Raw genomic sequence first — 14,555 nt, 5'->3', positions numbered from 1 at the left:
TTGTAACCCATTTTAACTCCTCTTACTGGACATTAATTTATGCATTTAATTAAATTAATTACTATATTATTTAATTACAGGATTTACCTCTCTAACAAATTAGGAAAAAAAATGTATTTTTAATCTCTGTTCAACAGTTAAGTCTCTTATAGACATGTGGAGCAGAGATGGGCAAACTAAACTTGAAACTAATAGCTAAGATTGTCTTGGATACGACCCTTATTCATGAATAAATATGTACATTGTTAAATAAATATTGTATCCATGACGATTTTATCTATTAGTTTCAACTATAGCTAATTTTTGTCCCAGTCTGATGAGGGGTATGGGTATTTGACACACACATACAACAAAGTTTACTATATTTAATGTATATTATTCAAGAATAATCACCATTTAATAAAATTAACACAAACAGTAATAATAATTATATATAGCCCATTTCGATCTGACTGATATAAACAAACAATAAAAAATATAAAAGTATTAAAGATGTTCATTGATAATTGTAGGGCACTATTATTTATTTCAGTGATAGATGATATAAATTTACAAATTTGAAATTGAAAAATTCATCGAGTTGATTTGAGTAAGTTGTGCGGAAAAAAAATAATAATAAATTGGAGATTTATAAGTTAATCGAAACTATCAATGGGAATATAATGCTAGGAAGGTTCTATTGAATTTATTTCTAATTAGGTAATTCTAATGGATCACAAATAGTTACGTATAAAAATAAGCCAACAAAATTATTTAATTATTTTTATAATTCAAATATCCTAACTTACCTATACTTATCATAAGTTATCCAAAATTAATTAATTAAAATATTAAATAATAAAAAATAAATTAAATATTAATAAAATAATTTAAAATCACCCAATTACATAATAAATAATTTTAATTAAAATTGGATCTAGGTTTATAAGTACTCATTTATGATTATAGAAACAAAAGATTTACCATTTATTATGCATTGTTATTTTGTTTAAGTTTATCCGTTTTAGTAATATAAATATCCCTTTTCAACAAACAGAAAAAGTTTCTGTTGCTCTCTACTACGAATGAGTTTAGTGTAATCTCAGAAAATTGTTAATTGTTTGGACATCTGTGTAACTCAATATTGTTCATGAACAAATATATTGTATTATTAAAATGAAATATAAATATACTCAAATGTAAAGCTTGTGCTATATATTTTAAAACTTATATACGATTCTGTGCCGAGGTATGTTGTAGGGATGACTCTGGAAGCAGGTAGATGTAGAGAACTAGCTTTCATCAGTTTGGGGCATGTGCACTGGGCTCTGCGGGAAAAAGCAAAAGCGTGAAAAAAAATTATTAAGCTAGTGCAATAAGTATTCCTACTTATAAAAATAAATGTGTAATTAGTAATTTATTTTATAAGAGTGTGAATTTATGGATAAGCAATGGTTAATTATGATTGCATTTGTGTTTAAGCTTTCTTCTAATGATAATTGAAATAAGATTTTTCCATTTTTGTTATATCCAAACATAAAGTTAAATCTTGGATTATGATCAATAATATTTACAATTTAATCAAGTGTTCAGCCATCTGTTATTATTTTTGGAATATTTATACTTGCAAGTTCACATAAAACCTACTCAGAAAATCAAAATTTTTAATAAAAGCTAAGACCTAACTGAAATCAAATTATATACCCTGACTTTAGGGAGGAAAAATGCATTGGGGTTTTGATGAATTCAATAAATACTTCACAAATCCTATAGGTAATAATGTTATAGTTATGTACAACATAGCATAAACTTTAAACTATTTCTGGATGGACCTTGTGATAATCGAAGTAAAATGTTGCTTAAACTGGATAGGAGCATTCTTAGGTAAATTTACAAGAATGTTTACTGATCATTGTTAACTCATGTTGAACCTCGATCCAACAGGACTATCCATGTGTAGATTCTATCTCACTTAAAATGAAATGTCATACCACATTTGCAGGCTTGAAGTTCTTTCTGTTTGTAATAGACTGCATTACAGACCCAAAAAAAATGCGAAATAATCACTAAATTTAATGAGATTCATAGAATCTAAAAACGTTTGGTCGTATGCACATCTGTGATTCACAATGAGTCCACAACTAGTAACAGATTTAGTAGTGCTGTGTGCGGGATCCCATTTTATTACACAGGGAGTGGACTCAAAGTAAACTAGTCGGTTGTTGATGAAATGTAGCAGCACTGCGGTCACCTCATTTTTTTCCAGCAATGTATGAAGCACCATTGACTAGTGGAGTTTTTGTTAGGAACATTCTAGACATGGGGCTTTTGACAGATTTTAAGAGGCTTATATAGCACGACCTTTGTTTTTTTTTACAGGATCAGTTGTATAATCATATTCACAATGCTTCACTATACGTGATGATAATGATGATGCCTCTAACTCATTATTTTTTTGACTTACGGGATTTTCGCTTGGAATCTCTCAATTTAAATTAAGTTAAAATTTACTTTATATATCATACTATATATTTAAATTGTGTTTAGATTATAAAATGAAATAGATTTATTTTGAGATCTTTTCAATTCTTTTGCTTTGTCCAAGGGCATATTGGTCAGTAGATAGAGAAATCCCTGAGAGTATTTTGCTCAACATATTTTTATTTAGGGATTCAACTGCGATTTGAAATTTCAGATAAATGGAAAGTTGTATTTGACAATCTAAGGCAACTAGTGATGATAGTTTCATTTTTCTTAAAGAAACATTTAAAAACATATTTTTCAATTTCAAAATTGCCTATATTTTAAAACAGTCAAAAGGCTCTATTAGTTTTTATCTAGTATTCATGAACATTTTTAAGCTAGGTCTTTTAACTAGAATGTTGGGGTAAAAAGAAATTTTTCCAAACCAGTATCTTTTGACTGATGAGTAATTTTGATTAGTTTGCATATTGATCAGTTCTGGAAACCAATCATAGTCTTGTTCCTTTTTCATGGATCATCTGATTTTAGAATCTGACTGGATAGGTTATATATGTCACCACATTCTGCAGCCTAGTATATTAGTTTCCAGACCTAACCAAAATGAACAGCATGATTTCTACTGGCTGTTTTGTTTTAAATATCTAGGGAAGGTATTGGTACTGAATATTGAAGTCTGCACTTTGCCTAATAAGGTAACATATAACTGGGACTTCATATGAAGAAAAAAATATGTTTTTTCATCATCGAGATTAATTTTTGAAGTTTTGAAAAATGTTTTGCAGTATACTATGATGTCAAAAAAAAAAAAAATTAGCTTTTGGAATTTCCTTGAATTGAAATTCAGCATTTACTGATTATTAAATAATATTATTTTGATACTTTTTTTTTTATTATTTTCTTATGTTTTTGCAAAAACTTATCGAGTAAGGTAGTTTTGAATATCGATTAGGTATCAAGCCTAAACCAATGTGAAGCACTAATAAACATCATTTGTTTTCTTTAAAGCAAAATTTATAATTGTATTATTATTACTATTGTGTCATTTAGAATGCTTGGTGTTGGTGATGTTAAGGTTTATACCATGCAAGACAACTGGGTGAGTAGTCTATAAATATAATCTAATATTTTTGGTTGAGCTTGATAAATTGGTGATATATTTCTATGATATCACTTTACTCTCTTTTTAGATTTCCTGAGTTCATTTTATTATATCGTAATTTTTATATATATATAACAGACAGGTTAACATATGTTGGTGTACCAAAAACTTCCCAAATAGAATTAGTGATTGTGCTGAAGACTTGTTCTTCTGTTGTAATAATGTGATATTATGTAATATTCATTAAAAATTTATGAAGTGTCTGGAGTCGATCTTAGCAGGATAGTATTTGATGATTAGAATGTCTAAAGAATTGGAACTAAGGGAAAGTGGAATATAAGCAATGCATGAAAGCTTTAACAAAACATCACAAGACATTGTTATTGTTACTAAATGGCTGTTCTATATTTTGTATAAAATAATTTAAAATTTACCTGATTGAGTGAGTCCATGCTCGTTGAAGCCATTTGCTTTAGGTATTCCTTGTCATCAAATATCTTCTTATCACCTCCGCCAGGTTTATATTTGACATTATCCAATGAGCCCACCTTACTTTGAGCTTTCACGTCCAATTTTTGATCTTCGATCTAGAATCAAGGATGACTTGTTGATGAAATAGGAAAAATATGTGGTTGCATTGTACGAGATGTCAATTTTGGGAGTGATGATAAAATATGAGTAAATACAATATACAAAGTCATTATTGGAGAAGAACTTTAATTATAAAACATATTCATGGGCTAATTTTCCTATTAGATTAGTGATAATTCCATTTGAGATTGAGCATTCAATAGTGCTAAGATTTAAAGATTAAGTTCTTTGGTACATTCCAGACCATTCAGCGGACGGTTACAAAGGAACATACGGAAAAATAAAAACTTGTAACTTAGATTAAGATGGAAAGTATGCAAGGTGATTTTAGTTTAAATGGATTTCATATATCCCAATGTTCATTTTAGCTCCTAGTCATGAGTGTATTACTTAATCTGTTTTTACATATCATAACTTGAAATTTAATTATTAACTTATGATTTTCTTTTCAACCTATTTTCGATAAATTTGTTCATAACAATATAGTGAATTTATGCTTTTTTATACTAATAAAAATAGTATTTCCTATTTTCAAACTATCCTAGACACCACTAAAAAGATTTTAACCAAACGTGAGACCACTCCATCAGGTTTCCAAAGGTTCCACCAAGTAATGTGTATATATCGCTAGTATTAGCTGTCAAGTTGGTTGTATTTAGAAGAAATTGTCGAACCCTCCAGTTCAATCTTCACAACTTCCAAGAATAGCCAAAGAAAATTAACATAGTTCTCAATCTAGAAAAAAATTGAACAGTGAGATAAAGAATGCAGGGAGATGCTTCAATTTCCTAAATAAAGGTTAAAGGAAGAAAAATTTTGAAGCTTACTGAAAAAGAGGTCTATAAAACAATATCCTCCAGATCTTGATTTATGGAAGTAAATCTTGGACTGTTGTGACTAAACACAAGAGTCAGATGCAAGTAATTAGAATTGAGGACGAAGGAAACCGAGAAGAAACAATGTGATGAACATTTCCGTTAGTGACAGCCTAGGTATAATAAGACCTATCGGTCAAATACAGGAAGAAAATGGTGGCATGGACATGTGTCTATGTCAGAAAACCGTAGAGCCAGAGCTGCCTATGAGGCTGTCATAGAGGAAGAGTCTCCAGGGAGAACTTAGGATGAAATACTTGACAGATGAGGTCTGGAGTGGAAGATACAGGATCTTTGGGTCAGGCTCTATTGAAAAGCATCTCACACTGAGCTACACTAAGAGAGGAAAGAACAAGAAAAACAGTATTTGTATAATTTTTTCGTTTTATGTTCACAAGATTACTTGTAATAAAATTAATAAGTTGTGGGAAAGATATGTCCAGCGATTAAGTAAAATTCAAATTTTATTGAAGCTAGGAAGCACATTTTGATTAACTATTAGGGTTAAATCATATTTACCCATATTTTATTAATGGTATTGGCATTTCACATGATACAATCAGATATTGTACACAATAACTCTTGTCATATTTATAGTTTAGCTACTTATTAGTATGATTAGATGGTTAACTATTTCCTAATAGTATATTACGTTAATATTGTGTTAAGAACTTAAAGACAATGTTTTTTATTTTATGGAATACATTAAAAGAATGGTCATTAAGAGGTCTTTGATTCATTACTAGTTTAAATAACTTAATTCTGCTCTCAGTAACAATTAATGGGGATCTATGCCAGTCAATAAATATCCTCAATTAGGGTAGTAAGATTTAACTTACATTAATTTTTATATTTTACATGGTGTTTTCAAATATTAGCGGTTGATATTTTGGGTTTTTTCCTATTTTGAAAAATATCTTTGACCAGATATTTACTGCACTTTACACAAAATAACAGTTAACTGGGCATCAACAGATACTAGTCCTGTTTTATAATCTAGTACAAACTAGTGCAATTAGTTTTGTTGTATGTTCTTGGTACTGACTTGTACAATGCTGCCTTATACTTTTTTTGCTTTAACTCCAATAATATAACTAATAGTCATCCCCCATTATGAATCATAAAGTATTAGTCTTTGTGGTTTATTATTTTTTGGGCTGAAAAAATTAGCTTTCATTATGAAATAGAGCCTGGACATCTATGGGTTATGCAGATATTATGAATGTTATAAATAAATTAATAACATGTTGACCATAAATATAATAGAAGTATCCCATGATTTTTTTTTAAAAATTGGTTACCATAGTAGATATTTAAATAGAGAAGTAATAGATATTTAATATCCCTCGGACAGAACCTTAACTTATAAAATTATTTATTAACACCCATATGGACTTACACCTGCATAGATTAAAAAATACATACTTTTCAATCACAATTTTTGAGACTGACAATGAATTCACCACTCTGCGTTTCAAACAAGACTTTTTACACTGACCTACACATTCAAGACTGTTCACACCGAAAAACCACATTTGTATGACTTAAAAACGGTTTCACGATAAATTACTTGGACATCTCGATAAATTTGGTGATAATCCAAATGACATCCCTGACATTATTGGCTTTAACTAGGCTGAAGAGTTGGATGTGGGGACCTCCTAGTCTGATCAAATAGTTTACTTGAACTTCACAAGGATGCACCACTGGGTGCTGTCCCCCCATCTCATGCCATGGCTTTATTTTGTAGCTCATTTGCTGATTATAATTATTATTAGTGAAAATAAAAAAAATGTAAAGATAAAAAAAAATAAAAAAAAGAGAGCATAGTAAACATTATATAGTAACACAGCTCACTAAGTCTAAGGTAGAATAGAGCAAATATGAAATAGAACAAATTGAACTAATGAATAGGGGTTGTAGAACAAACATTTTAATTTAAATTAATTTACTACATGATGATAATAACATTGATAAAACATAAAAGGTAAATAATATTAGTGATAATTATAGAGTGTAAAAAGTACATAAATTGTATAAGTGTAGTAAATATTAGTTTAAAGAAATGTTTTGAAAACGGGGAAAAAATCCAAAATGTCAACAGCTGATTTGTGAAAAGACAGTATAATGTATACAAAAAAAAATGGAACATTTAGATTTCAAATAATGACAATGTGGTTTAATGGAAAATTAATTACTGTTAGTACTTGGATCAATGATGTTTTCTCAATACTAGGACAATATTATAGTTGGGACACAGAAAATGTTTAAAGTAAATAAAATAATAAAAGGAAGATGGTCACAGTGAGGTCAGAGAAAAAAAAAACTATTTAATTTGAGTCAACATTTTGCCCCACATTGCAGGGCTTCATCAGGACTTATTTTATTTACTAAGAATCGCAATGAGGTTCGAAATTTGATTTTCAATAAATATTTATTTTACTACTTGGTAATGGTGATAAATAAAATGAACAGATAGCCGGTTAGCAGGAAAATTTGTTCTCCTCATTTTCCTTCTTACTAGCTATCTGTAAGCCCTGCAATATGGGCAAAACATTGGCTCAAATTAAATAGTTTTGGACTATTTTAGTTTTTTTCTTTGACCGCACCTAGAATATCGTGCTTTCATTATAATACACGGTCAATCATAGATCTTTCAGTAAGTAAAATAATATATCAATTAAAAATGATTACTTCAGAGACTTCCAATTTTATCTTCTCCAAAAGGAAGAAAATTTATAAGTTACAGATTTAAAAGATATGAAAAAGGGATTTCCAGTGAGAGGAGTAGTTGTAGTTGTATTATTTTATTCTGATTTATATCTGCTATCTGATTTATTTATTATTATTGGACAAAATACATTAGAAAGGAGGAACAAGTTCTGTAACTGTTATTGTAATAGAATTATTAGGAAAATTGAACAATTTACCTGAAATTAAATACTGCTATAAAAAAAACATTAAAAAAAAACAAAACATGCATTTTTAAAATAGTACTGGTTTTCAAAGAGTCAAATCATGCAAAAATTAAATCATATATATTACTTACATTGGTATTTTTTAGCAATCCAAACATTGAATGAATGTAGTGAGAAATTCTTGATTGATGATAATGTTGGTTCTTCTTTCATTATCACTTCTTATTTGGGCTAAGTTCATTACACTGTCGCAGCCAATAATAATAAATCAACTTTGATACTTGAAATCATTTAACATCGAAAATCTTTGTAAATTCTAATGTTTAATAAATTTTCCAAAATGGAGAAGTTTGATGAATATGACTGGATAAAACCTTGTTTCATTTTTTCTTTCATAACGCTTTCATCCCATGTTTTGAGTAAATAGGATGTAAATATTTATATCAAAATTATACATATTAAGTAGTTGAAACATTGATATAAATCTAAAAGATGAGTTTCACGAGGGTGGTCAAAATGAACCAGGCTATAGCAGTGCACTATTTATTGTTATTTGATGTTTTGACTCACTCTACAGGTTTTGATTGGGACTATAGACAAAATACGAACAGTATGTAAGAGTTTACATGCTAATTAAAAAGAGGAGGATATCATTGTATGGAGGTTGGTTAGATAAGAAATTAAAATAGTAAAATAAATATTTATTGAAAGTCAATGTTTTGAACCACATTGTGATTCTTAGTAAATAAGATACAAAACAAAGTAGAATTATTGTAGGAGTATAAAAAGACATATAGAGAACTATATAAGTTTGAAATAAGCAAATTAAAAGACATTATGGAAGCTGAAATAAATAAAATAAAAACACAAATAATTGATATATAGATATTAGTGAAAAAAGATGGTACAGGTGGTATCCAAAAAATGTTTCCTTGAAATAAATAGTACAAAACTTTATTATACGCCAACATTTTGCTCCATATAACTGAGTTTTGACTTTATATACTTAATGATAATAATAATAAAAAATAATGATCAAATGATTATTACATTTTAATTTCCTACAGTAATTCTACATAGTTTTACTTTATTTAGACCTGGAATGTAGGTGGAAATATCGACTCAAGTTCTTTTCTGACCAACACCCTGACTAAATTCCTGTATCCAACTAACTAACTTTGTTTCATGAACTCACTGCTTACCGTATTCTAATTATTTTTGGGTACTGTATCTAAGCCACATACTGATACAAAGTACTTCTGCTCTCCAATAACCTCTGTTATTGGAGTCATCCTCTATCTGATCTATATCCCAACATGCCTTCCATGATGTCCGCTATCCACATCTTCCGAGGTCTTCCCTGTCTTAGTCTCTTCTCTAGGCAATACTTAAGGATTTGTAAGGGCCAACATGTCCCTTTGGTTCTTTTGAGGTGGACTCTCTAATTGTATTTATGCATATATAGCTCTGGTGAAGACCTTGTGGGGAAACTGCTACCATTTAGTCACTGAATAAATTATAACTACTTAAGAGGCTACGAGCACCATTATGGGCCAGTCTAGTACGACCTAGCGACCAAGCGATGAACCACAATCAGCAGGTAATCCTCTTACATTTATGTGTATTAATTTCATAATTATGTAAATACTTTAATTTTACATATGTAATAACCTTATAATATATTGCTTCTGAAAGTGCAGCTAATCTCTTAAATTGGTGCCTTAACTAACTACACATAACTTGACAACCTAAAACTGGATTTAAAATAAATAATATACAACTATTCTGTTCCATTTTGACCTTTTATTATATTTCTGTTTCATTTTGACCATTTTTTATGTTAAAAGTTATAAGCTGCTCATTTCTAATTGATAAAGGAATAAAGATAATCTAAAATTTTTTCACTCTTTATATGCTTCAACAAGAAAAATGTTGAATACTTATATGTTTATTGGCTCTGGCTAGTTTATTTTTGTTAATCCACTTATGAAATAAAGAATTATGTATACTGAAGAAAATAATTTCATTCTAAATGATCATTAAAATTTATTAAAACCAACCAATTACAGTACTTACAAGATACAAACCATGCTATTTTTCTTAAACTTCCTTTTCTTCTACTCGAGAGTTTATCAAATAAATACTTATATATAATAATATACTTAATAGTGTACTGTGCATGAGGTACATAAAGTCAAAAGCATTAAGCATTTACTATACGTAACTAGCTATAAAAAAGGCACTATTCTAATTGAAAGAGGGTGAGGGTGCAATAAACTAGGTATTTACTATAAAAAAAAAGAATATATTTATTTAATTAACCTTATGTTATCTTTTGTCTTTGTGGTTTACAATGATACGAACATTTTTATAATATATATAATAAATTGTTACGAGGTATATTAGTCTGTTATATCTTAATTAATACATGACAGAAACTTTTATATTTTTTTTCTAACTTAGGATACATTGTAAATTGTTTATTTATTATAAGCATTGTGCATTCTGTTGTTGAACAAACATTGAATATAGACTTAATTAAATACATTGTTATGACATTTTATTAAATAACAAAAGACGATATATTAATTTAATTCTCAATGCTTTTAAACTGATTGATTTGTAACAATTTAAAAGGAATGCAATATACAGTCAACTGTCCCAAATCAGCTGATCTCTGAACAGACCAATGCCAGCAAGATCAGGGACATTATCTCTTAGTAAAAAAAAAAAAAGTATTTATCACTTTATAAAAAGGAATGGACAAGACATTCTTAATAAATAAAATTTATAAGATTGAAAATAATTTAACATATTATTTTAAATCATCATTAAAGTATAAAAATTATAGTCAAAATAAACAAATTTGATTAAAAAAAAATCAGTCATTTCATATTCATGGCAGTCTGTTTCCTTCAGCATAGGCTCACCCTGTTAGTGCTAAGAAATTTGGGAAATTAGAGATTAGACTGCTAAATTTGTGCCAATTTATCAGTTTTTTAAAAATATTAATTGTATTTTTATAATATCTAGTAATTCAAGATATGTAGTTTATTTGGGACAAATTTCTAGACAGTATATCACTTAAGAGAATGTTAAGATAAGAGAGAGTTTACTGTATAATGATTCAAATTATTTACAATAATGCACGTGTCTTACAACATCAATGTAATTATAAATTAATACATCAAAATTTATATAGGATTGAGGGTTTGTAAAAGTAATTTAGAAACTGCAAAATTATAGTTTTTACAACATCCTTATTGAATAGGGGGTTAGACTAGCATAAAAGCAATGTAGAATATACAATTCTGATGACCTAATTGTAAACATTCATTTACATTGACATCTAAAATCCTAGAAACTGGACACAGGTGCCATAATGTGATGATTTACTGAGTACTTACGTCACATTCATTTCCGTCTAGATGCTCGTCGGAATTCTAAACAATGTTATTAAAATCACAATCACAAAGCATTTCTATTATGAGCACATTCTTATCTCTAAGTTATTTCTAATCAAAATAAGTTGAAGCTCATTCAAAAAATTATATATTTGCACTGCATTTATATATTTAAAAAACAACAAAAAACCAACAACAAAGTTCAAACTTATTTCATGCTTCAAAAAACCATTCAGATTAAGGGGAACAATATCATCCCAAGACTGTTTAATGACAAAATGAACAAAAAATGCAGAATGTAAATTTTTATCTTAACCTGAATGTGACGCTAATAAAGAGACTTCACTCACCTAAAAAAGATTTTTTTTTCAAATACTTCAGAAAATTATAAATTTGAAGCAATTTATAAAGAAGAAAAAGAAAATGAAGTTACTATAATTTTGTTGTCAAGGTATTTTATACTTAATCTATTACAGTTGAACTATTTATTTTTTATCTTTATTTTTTTTTTATTATTTTTATCAACAAATTAAGAACATAATGATCCAATTCAGAATTAATAAGTGCAAGGAACAAGTTCTAATTATTTTAATAATTGTCAAATATCCTTTCTAGTAGAAATATAATAACAAAAAAAATGATTTTTTGAATAACATGTTTTAAATCAGAGGTTCCCAAAGCTGATATGAGTCCCAAACAATTTATGTATTTATTTGATCTATGCTGCTTTTTTAAAAAAAATTACAAGCAGCAGTGAGCTATATTGTACATAGTTTTATGTATAATATTCACAGTTTTATGTTTAAATTTTTTTTTTAGAATCTATTTACAATTTGAAATGTTTTGAATAAGAAAAAAGATATGAAACACTTTATTTTAAAGTGACTAATATTGAAATAATCAGAAAAAAGTTACTCTGGTATCCATATTGGACATAAAAGGAAGAAGTAACCTCCATTTAAATTTAAAAAAAGGTAAAAAAAAGTTTTCTTAATTTATTGTTTTAATCATATTCCTAATCTATTAAGAATATATTGTTAATTTGGCCACGATTAATTGGAAAAAACTGATCTCAGTTAACAGGAAAACAGAAAAAAAATATAGTACCATTTTTTAGTGTAAAAGTAGCTCTAAAAAACATAAAAACCATATTCAAATATCCATAATGCTCCAAAAAATAAATAAACTGAATAGATGTCACATATTTTTTCTATGACAGAAGCAATTAAAATAAATTTATCAATTTATATTCTGTGTTCTGGTTTAAATTATTCCTGCTACTATTATCTATCTTGGGAAATTTTCTCAAGCCATAAGTTTGGGAACCCCTATATTTAAGAATTCAGCTAAAATTATATTTCTCATCATTTATAAAAATTAAAAATAATTGTCGTGCATGCTAACATCAACCATATGTGCATAGTTTTTAATTTTGAAAAAAAAAATTGCATTTCTATGAAAAAATATTTTTCATTTTTTTTCAGCATAAAGTAGCATAATTTAAGTTTTTTATTCAAATAACATGCTACTGCTTGTACTTTCTAACAATGAGAAATCTAATCACATGCTGAACTAATTAATGTTTTTAAATTTATTTTAAATATGGTGAATATCAAATGTATACTTTACCTTCACTGTTCCGCCTCCAGCAACATGCTTTATGTTGTCCTTTGACCCAACCTTAGGTTTGGCTTTCTCTTTGAAATCTAATTTTACTGATTCTATTTTTTTATCTCCTCCACCAGGTTTATGGGCAGCATTGTCAAGTGAACCAACTTTTGGTTTCGCATTCCATTGAAGTTTTACCTGTTGTATCTACATTTATGAAAAAATATATATGTTTCCAATTCATGAAATAATTTTGAAATCAAATCTTACCACTAAGGCTTCTTATAAATAACATTATGAGGCAAATTCTTTTCTCATATTCTCAAATTTGTCCTTGTAAAGTTAATAGTTTAAATACAAATTATTAACTACAGTCTCAAGTTCTCAATTTGAATAAGAGAATTATAGAATCCAGAAAAAACAGAAGTAAATTTTTTTTTTAACTCAATATGAATTTTTTTTTGTAAATAATTTTAATATTAAAAAAATAAAATAAAACATTTATTAGATTCTTCTTTTTTTTCCTGTCAACAATATAGAGATTGTGATGGCTGAACAACATTTAAGAATCCAATATTTCTGTCTGGTTCAAAGGGGTATGAATCAATTACAATTGTTAGTAGAATAGCTAAATTTAATTTTGTAAATTTTTTTACAAAACTTTAGTTCTATGTAATAAATCTCAGGTTTGTTGTTTATTTTGCAATATATTGGGAATTGTAGCTAACCTTGGAAATTAAACAATAAGCACAATAGAGACAGCTGTCTCAGACTGTTTCTAGATCAAATTAGATTAGAGCTAAATAAATAGTGCACACCATTTACTGAATGAATAAATACTATTAATTCACATCGGGTTAGAAACTACCACCCATTCAAAAAAGTAATGAATAACTCATCTTACAAAAACAATATTGTGCCAATTTATTTTATAGTGTTGTTGTCACACTAGCATTTGTAAAGTTCATCCTATAGTTATTTTTAATGAAGGAAGATGTTCTGAGTGGGTAAAAAATATTAGCTCAAATAGTACAAAAAATGATTTATTATGCATCAACATTTTGTCCCACTTTGCAGGGCTTTATAAGGGCTCTTGTCTAGCAAGAATGAGAAAAACAAAAGAGTCAGTCTTTTGTTTACTTGCTAGATAGAAGCTCTGATGAATCACTGCAAAGTGGAGTGAAGTGTTGGTGCATATTAAATATTTGTTTACTATTTGGGTTTCTTTTTTTACTGCCATCCAGATCATCTTTTATTCATTACATATGGTCAATTAATAATATAATATAGTTATTTTCACATTTACATCTCAACTTATGTATATATATACATATATTTGGAAGGGGGCTCATTTAGAAATGGCAACATTAAAGAGAAGAAGCTCTAAAGGAGGCTTCATTCAGTGGCATGAAATCATGCCAATTCATCTTGAACCATTTATGGCCTGGAGGCAATTTATTTATTTATTTATTTCATTCAAATTAATTTGAGCAATCCTACTCAATTTATTCCAATGTTTGAAAACTTGCGACACCCCTCCTTTATTTTTTAAAAATTCCATTTAGATAGTTACCACTCTAATCCCATATTATCTATA

General features: G+C 28.1%; 1 protein-coding gene and 1 long non-coding RNA gene across 6 annotated transcripts in view; one reads left to right on the top strand and one right to left on the bottom strand.

Moving 5' to 3' along the window:
* Positions 1-14,555, bottom strand: part of LOC106686299 (microtubule-associated protein tau) — a 71,682-nt gene that overhangs the window by 6,853 nt on the left and 50,274 nt on the right. For 3 of the 5 annotated variants that reach the window (XM_067050764.1, XM_067050765.1, XM_067050766.1), the window contains exons 6-8: positions 12,980-13,165; positions 11,354-11,389; positions 3,997-4,149 (exon numbers count right to left, since the gene is read on the bottom strand). In XM_067050764.1, coding sequence (XP_066906865.1) covers positions 3,997-4,149; positions 11,354-11,389; positions 12,980-13,165 — 375 coding nt within the window. Of the gene's footprint in view, positions 1-1,214; positions 1,308-3,996; positions 4,150-11,353; positions 11,390-12,979; positions 13,166-14,555 lie in introns of those variants that run through there. The other 2 variants (XM_067050767.1, XM_024358671.2) reach the window with 2 other exon arrangements.
* On the top strand, positions 1,304-13,681 carry LOC136796605 (uncharacterized). The gene is made up of 4 exons (XR_010844345.1): positions 1,304-1,752; positions 9,412-9,546; positions 12,170-12,324; positions 13,498-13,681. It is a non-coding gene; the product is annotated as an uncharacterized lncRNA (long non-coding RNA).

The sequence above is a fragment of the Halyomorpha halys genome, unplaced genomic scaffold (genome assembly GCF_000696795.3).
Source record: "Halyomorpha halys isolate HHAL.00 unplaced genomic scaffold, Hhal_1.1 Scaffold806.1, whole genome shotgun sequence".
Taxonomy (NCBI): domain Eukaryota; kingdom Metazoa; phylum Arthropoda; class Insecta; order Hemiptera; family Pentatomidae; genus Halyomorpha; species Halyomorpha halys.
Note: the sequence above shows the minus strand (reverse complement) of the source record. Positions and strands in the feature narration are given on the sequence as shown.